Source organism: Aspergillus pseudotamarii (assembly GCF_009193445.1).
Source record: "Aspergillus pseudotamarii strain CBS 117625 unplaced genomic scaffold BDV38scaffold_65, whole genome shotgun sequence".
NCBI classification, from domain to species: domain Eukaryota; kingdom Fungi; phylum Ascomycota; class Eurotiomycetes; order Eurotiales; family Aspergillaceae; genus Aspergillus; species Aspergillus pseudotamarii.
In genome coordinates this window covers 173171-192335 of record NW_022475079.1, presented here as the reverse complement: position 1 = coordinate 192335, position 19165 = coordinate 173171, and the positions used below count along the sequence as shown (strand labels likewise).

General features: G+C 46.8%; 6 protein-coding genes and 1 non-coding gene across 7 annotated transcripts; 2 read left to right on the top strand and 5 right to left on the bottom strand.

Moving 5' to 3' along the window:
• Window positions 1-3855: 3855 nt before the first annotated feature.
• Window positions 3856-3945, bottom strand: BDV38DRAFT_t193. The gene has a single exon. It is a non-coding gene; the product is annotated as a tRNA-Pro (tRNA).
• Window positions 3946-4254: 309 nt separating this feature from the next.
• BDV38DRAFT_286753 (major facilitator superfamily domain-containing protein) lies at window positions 4255-6054 on the bottom strand (the record flags this gene model as incomplete). The annotated part of the gene is made up of 5 exons (XM_032060740.1): window positions 4255-4808; window positions 4881-5327; window positions 5384-5452; window positions 5507-5747; window positions 5809-6054. The coding sequence occupies 5 exons, from the start codon at window positions 6052-6054 to the stop codon at window positions 4255-4257; spliced, it is 1557 nt and encodes a 518-aa protein (XP_031909635.1).
• A 2724-nt stretch (window positions 6055-8778) lies between these two features.
• Window positions 8779-10582, bottom strand: BDV38DRAFT_286752 (pepsin-like aspartic protease; the record flags this gene model as incomplete). Its single annotated transcript, XM_032060739.1, has 4 exons — window positions 8779-9272; window positions 9303-9725; window positions 9830-10147; window positions 10255-10582. 4 exons carry the CDS (start codon window positions 10580-10582, stop codon window positions 8779-8781), a joined length of 1563 nt encoding a protein of 520 aa, XP_031909634.1.
• A 965-nt stretch (window positions 10583-11547) lies between these two features.
• On the bottom strand, window positions 11548-12956 carry BDV38DRAFT_296073 (aldo/keto reductase; the record flags this gene model as incomplete). Its single annotated transcript, XM_032062855.1, has 5 exons — window positions 11548-11838; window positions 11916-12486; window positions 12548-12628; window positions 12686-12772; window positions 12832-12956. 5 exons carry the CDS (start codon window positions 12954-12956, stop codon window positions 11548-11550), a joined length of 1155 nt encoding a protein of 384 aa, XP_031909633.1.
• Window positions 12957-13482: 526 nt separating this feature from the next.
• On the top strand, window positions 13483-14905 carry BDV38DRAFT_296071 (Aldo/keto reductase). Its single transcript, XM_032062854.1, has one exon. The coding sequence runs from the start codon at window positions 13671-13673 to the stop codon at window positions 14823-14825; it is 1155 nt and encodes a 384-aa protein (XP_031909632.1). The 5' UTR covers window positions 13483-13670; the 3' UTR covers window positions 14826-14905.
• A 118-nt stretch (window positions 14906-15023) lies between these two features.
• On the bottom strand, window positions 15024-16409 carry BDV38DRAFT_257972 (DUF3425 domain-containing protein). Its single transcript, XM_032055678.1, has 2 exons — window positions 16115-16409; window positions 15024-16015 (listed from the first exon to the last, which is right to left on the bottom strand). Exons 1-2 carry the CDS (start codon window positions 16308-16310, stop codon window positions 15234-15236), a joined length of 978 nt encoding a protein of 325 aa, XP_031909631.1. The 5' UTR covers window positions 16311-16409; the 3' UTR covers window positions 15024-15233.
• Window positions 16410-17159: 750 nt separating this feature from the next.
• Window positions 17160-18973, top strand: BDV38DRAFT_296067 (FAD-binding oxidoreductase; the record flags this gene model as incomplete). Its single annotated transcript, XM_032062853.1, has 5 exons — window positions 17160-17227; window positions 17279-17753; window positions 17851-18284; window positions 18352-18560; window positions 18622-18973. The coding sequence occupies 5 exons, from the start codon at window positions 17160-17162 to the stop codon at window positions 18900-18902; spliced, it is 1467 nt and encodes a 488-aa protein (XP_031909630.1). The 3' UTR covers window positions 18903-18973.
• Between the last annotated feature and the right edge of the window lie 192 nt (window positions 18974-19165).

Here is a 19165-nt window from a genome sequence, read left to right as displayed (position 1 = left end):
CAAACAGTTACGTGGTGTCCATGTTGCTACAGCCTTAGGCGAAGAAGAAAAGGTCTATGGTATATCCTTTCCCACATGCCCACCTCGTTTTGGAACTTGTCCTTTACTCCCAGTGTGATGTTTGCGATTAGCTTAAGAGGGAACCGGGTTATGGGTGTAACTCGTGGTGCAAGATTGGAGTGAGCTAAACGGCAGACGGGCGGCAGGGCTTTCGCATGTTCGGCAAAGTTGCCCATGCGCAGATAGAAGTTTGGTCGTGTCACTCGAGAAAGTACAAAACATAAGATAGAAATATTTAGTATATGGTGCGGCGCAGACAGCTGGAAAGCCAAATCGCCCACCAAAGCGTGATTCATAACGGTCAAGGGAAGCTGCGGCATTCCCGAACACAGCACGAAGCCCACATCCTTTCCCCTCTGGTTGGTATGTTTCGTGTACCAATCAGAGTAGTGGTTGTCGTAGCCCTGCCCGGATCCTCGCTGTCCAGTCCGATGGTCCTAGTGGATCGAGCCCGTGAAGAGCAATGAAGCACATTGCCCACCAGTGCATAGAGAAGCGACAGTGATACCTATAGGCTGATATCTCAAAGGTACTCTCACAAAGAGCCATAGTAACGTTTCAAATCTCTACCATAGTTTCCGATTCGATCTCGCCACCGTGATACTGGTCAAAGTACTCGGTGCAGATAAAATACGTCCGACGCTCGCTCCAGGCACAGGGAATGATGTCTGCCATCTATAGCATGCAGCGTCCGGAGCTTAACTCGATATACACCATCCGGTTATCAGCGAGCGCAGTTGGCATCGTGATCTGATTCTAGTAGAGCACAAAACCTATATGGAGAAACTTTATTTCATCCAGAAGATAGCTGTCTTTAACGGGCAGAGTTTCTCTAGCAGACAGCCTTTTTCCGACAGACAGGGCTGGGTCAACGTTAGAATCGACACTATTCCTCGCACCCATTGACGATCGTCGTAGGGTAGATATGGGTTGCGCGCATTGGTGTTAGCTAAACTGGACAACAAGGGCAGGGGCAGGTCCTCGATAGATTGCTGTATTGACCGAATACAATGCCGTCTTCGTCTTAATAGTCGTAATAGTCGTGTTGGTTGTTGGCTATGAAGTATAGACTGGCATCCAATTATGGGATAATTTAAGTGGTCAATGGAATTCATGACACTGTACGGCATAAGATCCTAGGTCTATCGTATAAATACGGGAACGGAGGTTATCGCAGCAGACATCTATAATCCTCGCGAGTTAGCATGACATGAATGCACTGATTCTGTGCATCATCTTTGGTAAATAATTCGTAATTCTCTCAATAATGGCGAGGTTGTATCAAGCCAGTTTGGCTATGATACTGTCATTATCGCCATCAGGCGCAAAAGGTTCTGCGTGAAACCCGTGAGAGGAAGTGTTGTGGATATGGAGCGAGGGCTGCAACGAAGGTGGGTTGTCGCGCGCATATTGTGAACTCAACACCCCCAGGCAATGTGTGACGCTAAATCCAATTAACTCTGCCCCATCTGAGTTCTAATCATTTAATTTGTACACACGTCCGATTCAATTTTCTTGCAGCAGGCCTAGCCTGTATCCAATTTGCCCCTTTTAATGACGCCAGCCTGTTGGCTGCTTTGGGAATAGTAGATCGCAGTACAGTGACTCGGCAGTTCCACTTATGTCTAGTGCAAGAACTGCCCTTGAGGTCTTCCTATTTCCGAAAGTTGCGCTCACATCTGCCATTCCTGATGCGGTCAGGATGCGCTTCAATTGCATTGGCCAATATTCCACTGGGTCCAGGTTAGAGTCTCAGGCCCCGTTGACATAACGTCCTGAAGTGCTTGAGCTAAGTATGTAGATCCTTGCAGCGAGTCTGACCTATATTGACAGTGGACATATTGACGTTACTGTGCGAGCCCGAGCCTAGGACATGACGTTGGTGACTTCGCCGGATCTCAAAAGTCTCCATAGGAAAAGGGTCATTTGGACACCGTTTGGTATTGCCATACGTGGTTGATATTAATCACGCTTCCTATTCAGAGTTTGTTTGGCGTTAGTTAAAGGAGGAAAGACCTGGGAGAACACCGCAGGGTTTAGAGTCTCTGGTGAGAACATCTTGGTCAATGGTAATATATTGCAACGCGAGCGAGATTTGCTGGAAAGGATCTAGATAAAGTGGCTGCATAGACAAAAGTTTCTTCAGGGCGTCAAGCGTATAGTGCCATTAGTCGGCTGACCGAAAGCACTGAAACTTACAATGCGCAGCGACATTATGGTATTGACGTACGACGAAGCGGGCACACGATTACGCACATCAGTGATTGTATACTTCATGTTGTTCAAACGTTCCCTTATTTGGCTATACGGCATCTTGAAACGCTCCTCGATCGCTTCGCACCATTCCATAATTGTCGTCGCGTGTGCGAGGCCCCGTCGGACCAAGTCGGTCAGCTCAGTGTTGTACCAAGTTTTTCGATATGGTGAGAGGTAGGTGTCGACTGGAGGTAACAGCGGCCTTTGCTAAGAGCTCTTCACGGGTGTTTCCAGCATTGCGTCTAACAGAAATACCCAGTCCTCATCAACTCATCATCCGGGGGGTGGGGTGCTTAACCGAGCTAGACTTTCGCTGACAGCTATCTGCATACAGCTCCCTTATTGAGCCGCTTAAATATATGTATAGACGTTAGCCAAATTCCTGGTTAACATGACAATGAGAATGCCGACTTCTAATGCCTGGAAACCGTTGGCAGTTTGAATCCTTGGCTTGATCTTTACCCTGGAGCAGATGGTCTCTCATTTCTGGGCCGAATCGTTTGCAATCATTCTTATCACGTACAAAGAGTCCTTTCCTTGATAACTTATCCGCGCTCTTGTAGGTGTCCAGTTCATATGAGAAAGCATTAATATGACGAGGAAGACTCACCAAGAGTCATATTTATTTCTTTCATGACGGAAGAACAGATACGGTACAATATAATGGTTAGAACTCCATGCCCATGGCTGTAAATACACAAATGATATAGATTTAGGCTAGGCTCAGTCATTTGTGGTAGTGATAGAAGCTTTAATTATGTTTGATTGTAGGTTGGCTCCCGACGCATATCAGAGCACTCAGTTTCTGGAATTGAGGCTACGATTGAATTATTTAGCAGGGACCAGATTGAATAATTACACACACTAAGTGAATTGTACATGCCAAGCGTAGAGGGATTAACTTGGACGGATAAGAGCGTTAGCCCAATAGTTTAGCGCTCCAGATAGCACCAGAACAAATGTAAATATGATTAGGTACTATTACAACTGCTAGGATAAGCATGCTATAGGTCCTGATGGTAATAAGCAAAGGCCTTGGCTCGATAACCTAAACTATGAATTAAGGTTCTACTATCAATAAGGAGGTTAGTAAACAGGTGAATGTCTTGTATTCGTCACGACATTCTCTTAGATATTCCCATGTGAGGGCAGCATACTTCCCGGTATGAGCCCCAATGAATGATCTTGGAAGTTCAATAATTAAGCCAATGAATTTTTGAGCCTTCCCCTTATAAGGGGCTTGAATCCAGAAAGTTGCTCAAGCCAAAACCAAGTCAATAATAAGGTGATATGATAATCTCACTTAAACGTATAAGGTGAGCACTTCGGTCGGGTATTAGCGCGAAATGGGTCCAGGGTACCGCAGGAGCCTGAGGCTATTGAAATTAATGCAGGAATTGGAATCAGATACTCGGCGAAAATAAAGAATACGAGCCCCGGCACAGGGTGGGAGATACAAGAGAGGGCAGGAGCTTGGAGCTGTCGTCGATGTTGAACTATTAAATAAGTATGCTGTGACAAAACGTCAAAAAGAACATAGGCCCGAACCCGGGATCGAACCGGGGACCTCGCGCAGTCAATGCTTTGGGTGAACCCTAAGCGCGAATCATACCACTAGACCATCCGGGCAGTTGATATAATTTGCTTCAAATTACGCTTATATTAAGGAACAGCAATATTCCAGCGAAACAGGCCGGTGTAGAGTCAAAAGGATGAGCGAAAGTATATGGAGTTGGCGCATACTCGAGTGCATTACCAGAAAGCACACGGAAAGTTTGCATCCGCGAAGTCTATCTTCAACTAGAAATAAACATATTGTCACAAAGTATTTAAGACTAGCCATACGTAAAACAGGAAGTAACTTTTGCCCAGCACCCTTTAACTTGCCCTAATCTTCCACTGCTCTTCCACTTATTCAACTTCCCCTTATATCCCCAATTAGCCAGCCTGAGAACTACTCAACCTCCGATGTCGAGCAAGTCTCCATCCAGCTCCATATCTCGTCTCCACCCACAGCAAAGGAAACAGAGCCAAAGTGATACCAGCAAGTAAAATGAAAGTATACACCGGCCCCAACGCATCAATAATAGGCTGTACAGCCGCAACCCCCGCAGCACCAATCAGACACCGCATAAGATTATTTACAGCCGTGGCGCTAGCACTGGCACCTGGATATAGATCGATTACTAAGGCACTGTTAATTGTGAAGATGCCAGTTGAGCAATAGGCAATGATGTATTGTAGGATGATGGGGACCGCAAGATGAGTCTGCAGCGAAACGCCGTAGACCGCGACACACACAATGAAAAGGATTGTAATCCACCAAGTGTTGCGCATACGGGCGGTCTCGATCGGAAAATCCGGGTGTGTTTTCAGGTTAACTCGCGTGCCGGGTGGGTAGTTATGTCTCTCGCAGTACTCACGCTCGGTGAGACGGTGGTTGTAGTCCATTAGGTAACCAATTGTGTAGGATCCTGACATACATCCAAGGCCTAGTGCGTGTTCCAAGAATTAGCTAAGGGACTTTTATTGGTAATTGTTGGAGTTGAGAGCAACTGTCTTACCATTGCCCAGAAATGTGAGACCAACCTGCAGGGTGGTCAAGTTATATGTTTCCTCAAACAGGTCCGAGGTACTGGACGTGACCATGCTCCACACCGTGTAGACAATGCTTCCGAAGAAAAGAGTAATAAATACATCAATCTCTGCCAGAAACTTGAGAGGTGCGAAGACAGTTCGAAGCGTGACCCTGGACTTTTTGAGCCCTGACTCAGCCCCATCCTCAGCACCCGGTTGTCCAGTAATATAGTATAGCCATGGCTTCTGCAGGCCATGAAGAGGAACCGTTCCATTACCAGCAATCGGTCGTAGGGTCTCAGGAAGTAATATCAGGATAGTGAGCAGACTCAGGCCGGCGCAAATCGTAAGGAACCAAAAGATCGATCGAAATCCGAGATACTGTGCGAGAAGACCACCGAAAACGGGGCCGATACCTTGACCGAGCATGCGGACTTGAATTACTGTCAGCTCTTGCATCTATAGAATCCTAGGGTAGTGTGGAGCTTACCACCACCGAAAATACCCACCAGACTTCCTCGTTCTGCCGAGGTTGTGATGTCACCTATGACACCTGCTCCTGTAGATATGTTTTAGTTTAGCAGAACATAAGTCTAGTCTATGACTAACGAACCGATTGAGATTGTAGCTGCGCTTCCGGCAGCCTGCAAGGCACGGAATGCCATGAGCTCACCGTAGTTAGCAGATACAGCAAGGGCAATATTGGAAACGATGTAGACAATCATAGTCCCAATGAATACGGGTCGTCGGCCAGAGGTGTCTGATATGGAACCCCAAAAGGTCGGTGCAATTCCCTGAACGATCATATAGATGGTGACGGTTAACGTTGTCAGGGTCATGCTTGTATGAAGATCCTGGTAATCAATCATTTAATTAGAGTTGACCAGAAATTTGTTCAGTACAGGGTTAACCTACTCTTGAGATAGCCCCCAGGGCGGGGAAATAGATATTCGAAGATAATGGTGAAAAGATGGCTGCAACGGAGACAATCACCACCATTTCTAGCTTGCGAGATCGAGAGAAGATATGGTAGACTGGTGGTGATGGTCGCTGGGCTTCAAGAGAATCCTCCAAAACAGATGAAGGATTAGAGCTACTATGCTTCGGAGATACTGTGACACTGGCTACCTCAGGGGCCTTGGTGTCATTGGGTTGGCCCATCTTCAGAAGGTGGATATATTATTTGCGAAGGGAATCAAGATGCGGACTGAGGATTCTGGTGGAGAAAGAGATAAAATGATAACAAATCAAGTAAATCTTGCACATCGCCAGTTGAAACTATTCTCGATTGATTTACTAGTTATGAAACTACGGCTAATACTGGACATCTGGAGCCCTATATATGCCTTCACATCTATTCCTCACCATCCCACATTACTAACCCATCAAAGACTCGATGAAGGCATCATCGATTGACGAACTAGACAAACCTCATCAATCAGCTCCTCCGTCCTAGAGTAACAGATAGTGGAGATAGACGATAGATATGCAACCGCCATGATAAGAGTGATATGTCCAATAGCCGTTGAAGTCCTATCCATGTGATCTATGGTGACATAGGGATTCTTCTTAAGGCGCGGACAGGATTCCCGGTGATTCTGCAGATATGTTCGAGACCGGCATTGCCTTTGGCCTTGGATATGCTTGAACGTGAGGAAATATCTGACCCACCGTAATTTCAATTGCTGATCTTCTACTGCAACATGAAGCACAGTGGGCGAGAGGCAGGACACAGTGGACATGACCGGATATGATCGACATAGAACCGGGAGATAGGCTGAATGATGTAAAGTACAGAAAGCCAAAGCTATAACCAACCCAGCTAGAAGCATAGAGGGTCGGACAGATCTATTGGCACTCTTCATAAGTTGTATATTTGGGATCCACAGTGACCTTACCGAAAGAACTAGAAGACGGGCTAATCCGGGAGATCCTCAGTCACCACTAGCAAATGACAAAACCTTCCGGTTCGTTGAGATAACGATATGCATAAGAGCTAGAAGACTACTGGGCTATACACAGACACTGCAGTCCGTCTCGAAAACCTGAGACAAACCCTGCGTGAAGGATCCACTGCCAAGGCTGGTCGTGCGTGCAGCAGCGGCTAGAAGTCAGAACAGTGAGAACAGTTCTCATAGCGAGATACTCGCACGTGCAAAGTGGTTAATAGTCACATAGTGTCGATCGTTCTTGGCCCGACGGAAGACTCGTAGCCAAGATATGCTTGGGAGGAAGCCTAACGGAACCCCCACCCACACCAGAGACTACATGATCTACACCACAAATTGCACCACTCTTGCTCGATTGAAAAACACCGTATATTTTTGAATCTCATGTTACTTACTTCAACATGAGCAATAAATGCGGTGTTATAAGATGAATAGCTCTTGACAGCACCTTCCGAATTGAATATCCAGTGGGCGTATGTTACAGGCCTCGCAATATAGATAGAAATATCCAGTAGTTAGAAGTGTAGAGAAGGGTGATTATTACTTAATAGACTACAGAGGAGTCCACTTAATGAAAATCCACTCTAACTCTGCAGCTACTCTACAGAAAGCCTGGTTTTTCTGGGACGTGGTAGACGCAGTAATACAACCCCACCTAAGGTTTCTAATTCTAAGCCCTAAGCATGCTCCCAACCGAAGGCTATACATTGCACTAGAAAAAGGGACATGAACCGATTCTATATTTCGCATCTATATATTGCGGGTAAGGTATATGGAATTGATTTATAGAGGATATCCATTTATTTAAATACCGAATAGAAAGAAGGCTCGGTTATCGAATGATAGGTTATCGGAAGGGATAGTTATATCCCGTATCTTCCTGTGATCTGGCCGAGTATCAACCACCCGGCGGCCGGGAACGTATTCCGTAGGGGACCATCGGCCTCCGAGTACCCGCTGATCCCGAGGTTAAATTAACACATAATAACATCCCGATTTACACAACCGAAAAAATAAAAATAAAATGAAAAATAAAACATCATGACTATCATGACGAGTTTTGAAGGAATCGTATCCAGGTTGTTATTCACATGAATGGCTATGTTGAATAACAAAAAGTCATTTTTGTTTAGTATGTATTAAAGTATGTATAATCATCTACTAGTAAATTATTCAATTTTGGAATCCTAGTGGTTCAGAAATGTTGTTTGCGGATATTGATATCAGTGTGTATGTTAGTTCGGGTCACTCCGTGGAAAAGTTTGATGTGAAAGGGCAACCCGGACCTAAGAGGCCCTCGAAGAGTTGCAAAGCTCTGATACAAAGTTAAGAAAAAGACATACCTGAAGCTTTCTCTTCAATATTGATTTTGATGAACTTGCTACTTCTCTTATACGCTAGACTGCTCCGAGTCTTTATCTCCCTCCAGATCATCGTGCATTATATCCTGATATCAACAGGGTCCTAATGTCAGCCGGAAATAGCTCTAGAAATTGCCCTATAAAGAAGCCTTGGGCGTCAAGACATGTTTAGGCAGTCAAATGGAGTGTTTTCATATTCAATTAGGCCAAGCCGCCAAGTCTATTAGTCTAATCAAAAAACAGGGAAATATACGAAGTGGTACCCTGTCTATATGATAGATAGCGGGAAAATATCGAAAATAATTGATTCAGCTTTACTTCATGGCCTTACCAAAGCTAAGAGACTGTGTCAACTGAAAATAATACTACAGAATGCCCTATAAAGACGACTTAGGTGTCCAGGGATTTTAGTTAATCGAAGACTCGAAAGCGATGTCTTCCCATTCAACATCCTTTTTCAAGACATTGCGAAGATCCTGGGACATATTGGGCTGTAATAGACACCTAGAACGGGGGTTGCTTGACCCATACATAGTATTTGATTAATTAGGCTAATATCCAAGTTGATAAGGGTATCATTGCAGTACTATAAGCATTGTCCCCATAGCCATGCACAATGAGGCCACTGCAATACTCGCCAAGGCCCCAGGCACAACACCCCTGACAGAAGACGACGCAGTTCCATTAGATGGAGAAGGCGAACCTTGAGCACCAGATGACGAGCCACCTTTCCCAGGAAGGTGGAACGGGGTGGCTGTCTGAGAAAAAACCCATCCGGTTGGTGCTGTCATCGTCGCTGGGGATAGTCCGCCGCCGGGCGCCTGCAAGCCAGTCGCTGTCTGGGTGACCTTTGCGGCATTACTGCCGGCCGTCTTCCAGTTGGGTGACGAGGAGCCGGTCTTGCCGCCGATCTCAACAATGTTGGTATCCTCACTATTGTACCGCGTAGGGGCAATAGCGATCTGTTGCTTATCCAAGTCATATACGACATATGCTGAGCGCAGGAAGGTGTCGCCGAACAAGATCGGGGAACCGTCCGTGATTGGCACGACGCCGAAGACGCATGCGTCTTTTCCGTTAGATAGTTTCTAGTAGTAACCATTATCATCCAACCATGGGACAGCGAGCTCGAAAAATGGCACACGGATCACAGGACCACCGGGGCCACCAAAACCGTAGTCTAAAGTTCTTTTATAAGACCGCATTTGTTCACAGTCAACAGCGCCAAGGTTAGAACCTGGAACCTCAACCACTTGCGCAAATGCGGCGAGCTGTTGATATAATTCTGGGGGGATATAGGTGAGCGCCGTGCCGGAATCCAGAATGGCTGGTGCGATAAAATTCTCTGCCGTAAGGGACTGTGTGCCCTGCTTGGGGTCGGTGAGTGAGAGTGAGGTCCAGGCAACCGTCATGGAAGTAATGCCGCCGGTCTGAGCGTCTGGCTGGATAGGCAGCGCGATCAAATCGCCGATGAATTTGCCCGTATCGTAACCACCGAACATGATACCGCCAAAATTGGCCTCTGTGGACAGGAGTTAGAAATGCGGCTGTAGAAACTAGGGCTTTGCCTTTTCTTTTTTCTTTCCCTTTTTTTTTCTTTTTCTTTTTTTTTTTCTTTTCACTCACTCAAATCGTTTAGCCAGAGACTGTACGCCCGGGTGTGAATTAATTCTTGTTCAACCAGCATATCGATAATGTTCTTGTAAGGCTTTTGGCCCTGGCTGACAATCGACTCGCCCGCAGCGAACCCGATCCCCATAATACCCGTAAAAATATTTTGTGCTTGCCGGGCGACACCCATAGTAAGACCCTGGACAGTAATTGACCCAAAGCCAAAGTTGTCACCGACATAATCGCCGTTGACACCCGAGCCCGGCGTGACATACTGAATGCTAAACCCGCCTTTGCCGAGTATTTTGGATGTGGATGACAGCGTAGGATCATCTAGTGGAAATTATCCTGGTCAATGTTCTGATGCTGGGATGCAGACAGCTGTTCGAAAGGGAAAACAAACTTAAGACTGGGGTATGAGCCACGAGTCATCAACTTACAAGCGTTACCAAGACAAGGGGACGTGTTTAAGTCACAGGACTGGGGCCCAAACATCCAGACATCACTGCTACCCGTGTCCACTTGCAGTTGGACTGGTTGCAGCGGTGTTCCGACGCTTGCATTCACCCAGTATAGCCCTTTTCCATCCAATATGTCATTTCCCAGCAATGCACCTGCGTACTTTCTCTTTTCCAGTATGTGGCGTTCGCTTCGTGAGAACGGAAGGGTGATAACTTTTGGTTCGGCCGCTACAAGGCTGAACAAGCCAAGGGCGAGTATCCAGAGCCGTCGAAGGCTTAACTCTGTTATATCCAAGCGTGTCGTCATGAATAGAGGAGAAAAGGTCACAGGTCTATGTCGCTTCAGGGTTCAATAACTGACTTTCTCTGTTTCGGCCGTCGTGGAAGAGCCCGCGTGTTGACACAGTAAACAGTGAAATTGGCCCAGATATCAGAGAAAGCTTAGCATTGCTTGAATTCAGGGCAGCCCCTCCTCACTCAGGTCTTCATGCAAAATACGAGTTTTAATCTTAGTGCTCGTGTTGCCATGCTCTATGAACCAATAGATGACGATCGGCACCCCACTTATCACCTGTGGACATGAAAGATCTTATGGATCTTCATCAATATACGAGGATTTTCATATAATAACAGGTTAGGTGCCGGGGAATATCCAATCACACCGTTATTGTGCCCATGGATCAAAATTAGCATATATATATATATTTGGGCCAACACGCTCAAGCCATCAAACGCCGATCTCTGCCGTAAGAATAGGATGCCTACTGGCAAGGCTTCAATGGAATTTATTGGTACAATGCCTGCGGAGGCAAGATTCATGAAGTCATTGTTGTCATTGCAGATTTACATTCTACAAAACCTTTAGTGGCCTAGTGTATGAACCACACTGCTGTAGTCTTTTGTGAGCTAAGGGATGATTCCTATGGATTGACGTAGTGCCATTATTCAACGAATGACTATAGACTCAAGGGAGGTTTGGAGTCTCTCTAAACAGACATGAATATTACTAGAAAGACCTAAATTGAAAGTGTCTGTACTGCAAAACATGATGGGCGAGGTCCGCAAGTGCTGGAAGTGAGGTAGACAGCGAATGTAATAGCCAATACGGCCCAAACTAATTTAAGACTTATATAGCTCCATGTCAGATGTAAGTATATCGCTAAGCTACATACTATGAGATGTGCCCCGTGGAACAAAGCTGATTGGTGGCTGACAGGCTATTGTTCAAACAAGAGAACGATCATGCAGCTAGGGCTATGACCATACTTCAACTTATACCAAGTGACGAGGTCGTACAGGGGAAGGATTCGGGAGCGCATCGATATGAGCCGACACCCGGGTCAAAGAGACATCGGCGGCAGTGCTATTTGTTGTATAAGAGTCACGGAATATGAAGTTCATTGGGAATCCGATGTCGAACGAGGATGAACTGTCGATCTCAGCCAAGTCTTCGTCAGAAAGGCTCACACTCAATGCTTCCACGTTGGCCTTGAGATGCTCAACTTTCCGCTGACCGACAATGGGGAAAACAGATGGTGTCTTATGCATCACGTAGGCGAGTGCCTATTAATTGTACATTTGCGGTTAGCCGGTATCCTCTATAGCTTTCATGCGGATGAAGGAATCGGATGGATACTCACGATTGCATGGAGAGTAGTGTTCTTTCGTTTAGCGACTTTCTCCAACGCATCAGATATTTTGATATCATCCTCGCTCATGTTAGAAGCTCGGCCACTTCCGTCTTCGTTAACGCCTCTACGCGCCTCCGAGGACTTGAATTTGCCTTGGCCGAGCGGTGCCCATGGCGCAATTGACATACCCTGGTCCCGACACATAGGGATAATCTCCCTTTCAAGATCCCTGAAGCCAGCATTCCATTTCCCCTGGTAAACAGAGAAAGGCCGCAGCCCGTGAACCCGAGCATATTCATTTGCCTTTACAACCACCCAAGCTGGGGTGTCAGAAACACCGAGATAGAGAACCTTGCCCGAATTGACCAAGTTGTTTAGTCCATGCATGACCTCTTCGACAGATGAGGTAAAGTCCCACCAATGGACATACAGGAGATCGATGTAATCGGTCTGTAGCTTTTTGAGGCTACGCTCGACCGAGACCCGCATGCTTTTAATGGAGTTGCCCACGAAATTAGATTGAATTGGCTCGGTGTCGCGATGCGAAGTGCGGAAGCCAGTTGTGTACTTGGTTGCGATGCTGGGGATTTGAAGTTAGTGGATACACATATTTACAGGATGATGGATTAGGAATTGCATACACCATCTGATCACGGTTACGGCGCTCTTTCATCCATTCTCCTATCCAAATCTCGGATTCCTCCTGCTGGTAGTTATTTGCCCTGTATAGCCATTGAGGTTAGTAAGAACCTATGTTGAATGACATGAATCGAACCCACGTGTCCAGGAAATTGCCGCCCAGTTTGTAGAAGGCATCGAGTAGTGCAAATGACTGCTCCTTGCTGCATTCACCCATGAAATCTTTCCTATACCAGGAAACCGCCGTTAAGCTCCAGATATCACCGTGCGAATTTGATGGCCATACCAGGTAGTTCCGAAGTTCATTGTCCCGAGGCATAGGGGCGAGACCTTTATACCTGCGGATGGCGCCAACACTCGGTGGTAGCCCAGCAAGCTTGCGGGCTTCGGTGCAGGTGCGAAAATAGACATGGTAAGATTCAACTAGAGAGAATTGGACGAGAATACTAGTAGATGAAGTCAAAAGTGTGATACCATAGCTTAGGATCTCAAGTGGGTAGAATCACCCCTTTATATATGCCATTCTTGAACACAACGGAAATGAAAGGAATTATAAACCGCACAAATACTCCTGCTGGCAGTGGACCAAACTATCTGTGGTGGATATTGCCGAAGATACTTTATGGTAGTGGGTTAAGGCCTTGATATCAGCAACACGAAATACTGCGATCGCAAACCCTAGAAACCTTACGGATTGGGTTATGGAGATATGCACAATGATGACAGCTTCGGTTTGATTGGTGGAACCAAGATCCCCATCCCATGGGTCGCTTTACTACTAGTAGTAGTGGCAACCGAAATATCTTTTCCGTTATCTCCGCTGGTAAGGCCGCCTGCCCCCTGATGACAAATTTATTCTGATTGGAGGAGCCATAAAAGACAGGAACTATCCATTTCCAGTCCTATAGACCGTTGACCAAATTCTAGATGAGGCGGACGGTGACATGCGGCAAAAAGTGGTTGTTGCTTTGCTCGTTGTGCTGTGTTGAGGGAACCTGGTCGAGCAATATATAAAGGATCACAACGAACCATGTAGATCATTAGATAAGAATAGGACAACTCTTTCAGGTCATACATTCTTATCCTTTCGGCAAAACTTAACCCACCCCATTGTTCACAAACACAATGGCGCACCTTTGGGCCCCTGCTCCAGAACCGGCCACCGAACTGGGTCGGTATCGCATTCTCTCGTCAACAGCCGGTATTCGTGTTTCCCCTCTCCAGCTTGGAGGCATGTCCATCGGCGATGCCTGGAAGGATTCCATGGGATCTATGACCAAGGAAGAGTCGTTTAAGCTGCTGGACGCATTTTATGAGGCGGGTGGAAATTTCATCGATACTGCCAACAACTACCAGGATGAACAGTCGGAAGCTTGGATTGGCAAATGGATGACACAGCGCCAGAATCGTGATCAGATAGTGGTCGCTACAAAGTATACGACCGACTTTCGATCATATAAACTCGGAAAGAACAAGGCTCCAAACCACTGCGGCAACCATCGGCGGAGCCTGTTTATGAGTGTTCGCGAGTCCCTGAAGAAGCTGCAAACCGATTGGATCGATATCCTATACGTCCACTGGTGGGATCAAACTACATCTATCGAGGAGATTATGGATAGTCTTCAGATACTGGTGGAACAGGGCAAGGTACTCTATCTGGGTATCTCAGACACCCCAGCCTGGATTGTTACAGCAGCAAATTTATATGCCCGTGGCCATGGCAAGACACCCTTCAGCATTTACCAAGGGAGATGGAATGTTATGTTGCGTGACTTTGAGCGTGAAATTATCCCCATGGCGCGTCATTTCGGAATGGCCCTTGCTCCCTGGGATGCCCTGGGTGGGGGCAAATTCAAGCGGAAGGAGGAGGTCGAACGGCGGAAGGCTGAAGGGGAGGGGCTACGGAGTATACTAAGTCCAGAGCAAAGTGACGAGGAAGCCAGGATGAGTGCCGCTCTTGAAAAGGTCGCAGCTGAACATGGCATCACGTCCCTGACTGCTGTAGCGCTTGCATACGTGATGGCCAAAGCTCCAAACGTGTTCCCTCTCGTCGGAGGTCGGAAAGTTGAATACCTTCAGGACAATATACAGGCACTCAAAATTCGGCTAACAGCCGAGCAAATCGAGTTTCTTGAGAGCCAGAAGCCCTTCGACGTGGGTTTCCCGGGAAACTTTATTGGCCCTGACCCCAAGGTGACGGGGAAAGCATCCTTCCTTCTTGCTGCCAATGGCACTTATGACTTTGTGCGGTCATCTCAATCCATCACGAACCCTGAGTAGACGATGTTCTATAGAGAACGACATGTCAAAAGCTTTTGTACCTCAATACCTAATGTATTTAGTATCTTGGTAGGTTTGGGCAAGGAATGTATAGTTTCATTACATCTCCATCTCTAAGGGTTAAAGGAGAAAAGAAATGAAATTTTGGTGAGGAGGTGAGGTACATGCAGATGAATAGCCTACGACGCTGAAATCAGAATTTTTATGCATACCCCCATTACCCAGAGTGCAAATTGTAAAATAAAAAGCCTATGATGTTGAAGATTGAAGGGATCTGTAACATATAGCTCTTCAAAATCCATCCCCAAGTCAAAGAGTGAATACTACTGAGTCGATTATCCCTTAGTCTCCCCTCCTGCCTTGGTGAGATATACGTAACAGACTATAGGTCGATAGTAGCTGCAGGTCTTATGATACCCGGAAAAGAGGTCTTTCATTCCGTCGTGCTCTCCAAGAGTTTGTGGAGCGACGGAGGTCCCAGCAGCCTCGAAGCACCCATCCCCAAGAGCGAGCAAAGGATTCCGTGACTTCCCATCCCGATGGATCCCACGGGTCGCTCCAAACAATGATGCCTGTTTGACCTGTGTTCACGTTTCCGTCTCCTTTCATGTCAAGACAAAGTCGAGTCTCGTCATACGAGTCCTCCGCAAGAATCAGATTATCTCTCATTTCTGGAATTGGGAGTAGGTCTAGCCACGGATGATGATGTATAGTGCGCTGAATGAAGGTAGGTTGGAGACTGGAAGGAAGCGAAGCTTCGAAGTCATACGGCCAAGGACCAGAGACATTAAACGGCGAAATGGCATCGTCGTGTAATTGCTCCGAGGTGAGCCCGAAAGCCCTGGTATTTTCTATTAGAGCTTTTGTGAAATTAAATTGCACTAGATGGAATAACATGTCGGTACGTGGGGAACCGAGCATGTACTGGGTGCATGCTATGATTTCTAGCTGTCGTAATGTCCTCTTAGTATGCGCCGAGTCTGGCTCAAGAATATGTACGTGCTCGATTGCTGCCAGAGAATTTGTTCTTGCACTGTCACTAGTGAAATGCATATTGCGGCCATTCTTACGATGCTCTAGTGTCTTCAACGCTGTCGGAGCATAATTTCCCCTGTCGGCTGATGTATCGTTACTATTGTCACGTGTCTTGTTGCTAGATGGGGCTTGAGTCTCTAGTTTGTTCCGCAGCCCTATATTGACGAATCTATCAGTCATCTGCTTGTCTAGCACGAGAGCGTTATTGCGAATCGAGGATCGGTAGGCTTTACAACCCGCGAGCCAGAACTTACGTCGAGCTCTCTGATTTAGCCGGTTTTGCAGCCGTCTGCGCTGTTTAGAGTCTGAAATGCCTGACCAATCTTCCTCGGGCCATGTTGTGATACGCTCGGAGAATTGCCGTACACAAATCTTCTTGCTCGCTGTACCCGCTTCGGAGCCAGTCTCTCGTTCAATCAGGGATGACCTATTAACACTTGGGTAGTCCATATTGTTGTTGGCGGGGACGGTGTTCGCGTCTATGCAACTGGCTGACAACGACGAACGATTGCCACAGAGTAGTTGGAGACACTTGAAGTGCAAAAAAAAAAAAAAAAATAAAAATAAACCTAGCCTAGATTGGACCTCGACTGAAAATTAAGGGTGTAGACAATGAGCACTACTGAGAGTACACTGCGTCATTAAGTGGGATCAAGGGTTAAACAGTTAAACTTCATGGCAGTGGCGAAAGCTGATTAGGTTCGCGAAGCGGGTCCAAGGTCAGCTAAACGTTCCAGTTAAAAGGAGCCTCATAGGACCCATATTGTCATACACCTGCATGAAGCTTGACCACCTTAGGAAATGGTACCCACTTAACCCGAAGGATGAATCTTGGGATATGGAATGCGGACAAAACCCAAGCCAAGTTGTGCCTATCCTAGGACCTTGGATACCTATTCGTTCTGGTAACACCTGCAAACATCATGTAGTATGGCCTCCAGGTACCGCACGCCGAGAGATGGCTTACGAAACACGGCTTGAGGATGACGGCTATCCGACGGATCTTTTCTCGGGGTCATCGGGAGCAGAATTCTATTGGCTCAAAGCCCTCTTCAATTGAGTCCTTGTTGGAAGGGATCTACATTCTCAACCGGTTTGGATAGATGAGTCCCCTATAATACTGGAATTAACATCAGTTGCTAGTCGTCCTACTACAGTAGTTGACTTGTTGTTCAGGAGGATATAAAGAGGGTGTCTATGCCAGCTGTTGCAGGCCGCACTCATCTCACAAGACATCGAACATGTTGAGAGCAACAATATCAATAGCCTTCATTCTAGCTGGAGCGAACGCCATTGCTTATGGTTTCGCTCCCATACAGTCTGGAACTCCGTCAAACAGTGGAGTATCCGCAAGTTGCCAGCAAGCAGTAAGCTCTTATTGATGCCGCCCACTTTGCTCCCCTCTTTGAGTCTGACAGTAATCAGTGCACCGAACTATCCACTGCTTTTGGATCAGCCTTCCATTATCCCGGTAACGACAGCTTCAGGATCTGGGATGCGAAACAACAGGAAGTTCGCCCAGCTTGCCGGGTCGAGCCATCCACAGCATTGGAGGTGTCCCGGGTACTCGAGATTCTTGTACACCACTGGTGTTACTTTTCGGTTAAGGGTGGTGGTCACTCGCGGAATCCTGGGGACTCTAATTCCGTAGGTGGTGTTACCGTGGACCTGGACCGCATGACACAAGTCAACATACTAGAGCCTGGTAACAGGGCGCGGGTTGGAGGTGGTGCAACCTCTTACCAGGTGTACGAAGCTCTGGATGCTCATAATTTGTCCTTTGTTGGTGGAAGAGTCGGCACAGTCGGTGTTGGCGGATTTACACTGGGCGGCGGGACATCGCCATTCTCGAACAAGTATGGCTGGGCATTGGATAATGTTTATGAATATGAGGTGCGTGCATTTTGGCAAACCCCTGCGATAGAACTATTTCCGCGTGCCCAGATTGCTGTCCTCTACGTGGACGATATGGCAACTGACAGGAACAAAGGTGGTCCTTGCAAACGGTACAATCGTCAACGCCAATGAGACTCACAATCATGATCTATACTTCGCACTCAGAGGTGGTGGGAATAATTTTGGGATTGTGACAGCCTTCACCGTCCGTACTTTCGGCCAGGGTCCTGTCTCTACGACTACAACAACCTATTCCCGGAATCAAACTGAACAGGTCCTCGACCAGGTTTATGAGCTTTTCACCGATAAAACTCTGACTAGCGATCCAGAGATGGGCTACGATATGTACTATACATATGCCTCACAGGATGACAGTTTCATTCTATCAGGCACCCAACGCTATGGGAAGCCAGTGCGGAACCCAGCTGTATTTAAGGCTATTGATCAGATACCGACGGCAACAAGAAGCACCACCATATCGAACATGGGTAACCTGACTCGTGATTCTGGACCATTGGGTACCACAAGGTATGCACTGTTCCCATTTGATACAAATGCATTGATTCCCCTCTCATACTAAACCGTGATGTTCCAGACACCTATTCGCCACCCTAACCGTGTTACCCTCCCGTCCTCTTCTCACTCAAGCAGTCAAGATTTTCGAACAAGAAGTTCGGGCGATCAAATCAGTGGATGGCTTGGTACCCAATCTCATTTCCTACGCAATTTCACGAACCGCAATTGCAGCCATGAACCAAAGAGGAGGCAATTCGCTCGGTATCCAAGGGGAGCAACCTCTCTTTCGTAAGCTACTGTTTCCTTGTTCAACTTTATAATTTGACCAGTCTTCCTAACATAATCTTAGTCGTCTTGATTTCTACTGCTTGGTCTGATGCCAGTGGAGATGCCGCTGTTAACACAATGACGGAGAATACCGTTCGCAGAATCAGGGAAGCGGCTGAGACTCTCGATGTTGCGCACCCCTTCCTTTATATAAATTATGCATCAGCAGCACAGGCATCAGAGGTGTTTGCAGGTTACGGGACAGAGAATATGCAGAAATTGAGAGATATTCAAGGGGCAGTTGATCCCCGTGGTGTCTTCACCTCGCGGGGTTTGTGGAGTGGATTTGCGAAGTTGCTGTGATGTCTTTATTATTGGGATTTACGGAGCGGATCCAGAATCTGCCATTTGGATAGTTTACCGAATCTTGTGGCTAGCCGTAGTATGAGATAAGCCATATTCTTAAACTTATATGTTGGTGTACCAGTAGCTTCCTCTCGACGGCTCCCTGCTCACTGCTAATGGGTTGTACTGTACATATATATTTCCCAACTCTTGTAGAGGCTCCTGGACTAATACTTTTCTCTGTTCAACGCTTGCCCCATTCCTCCATGTCTCTGTTTGCG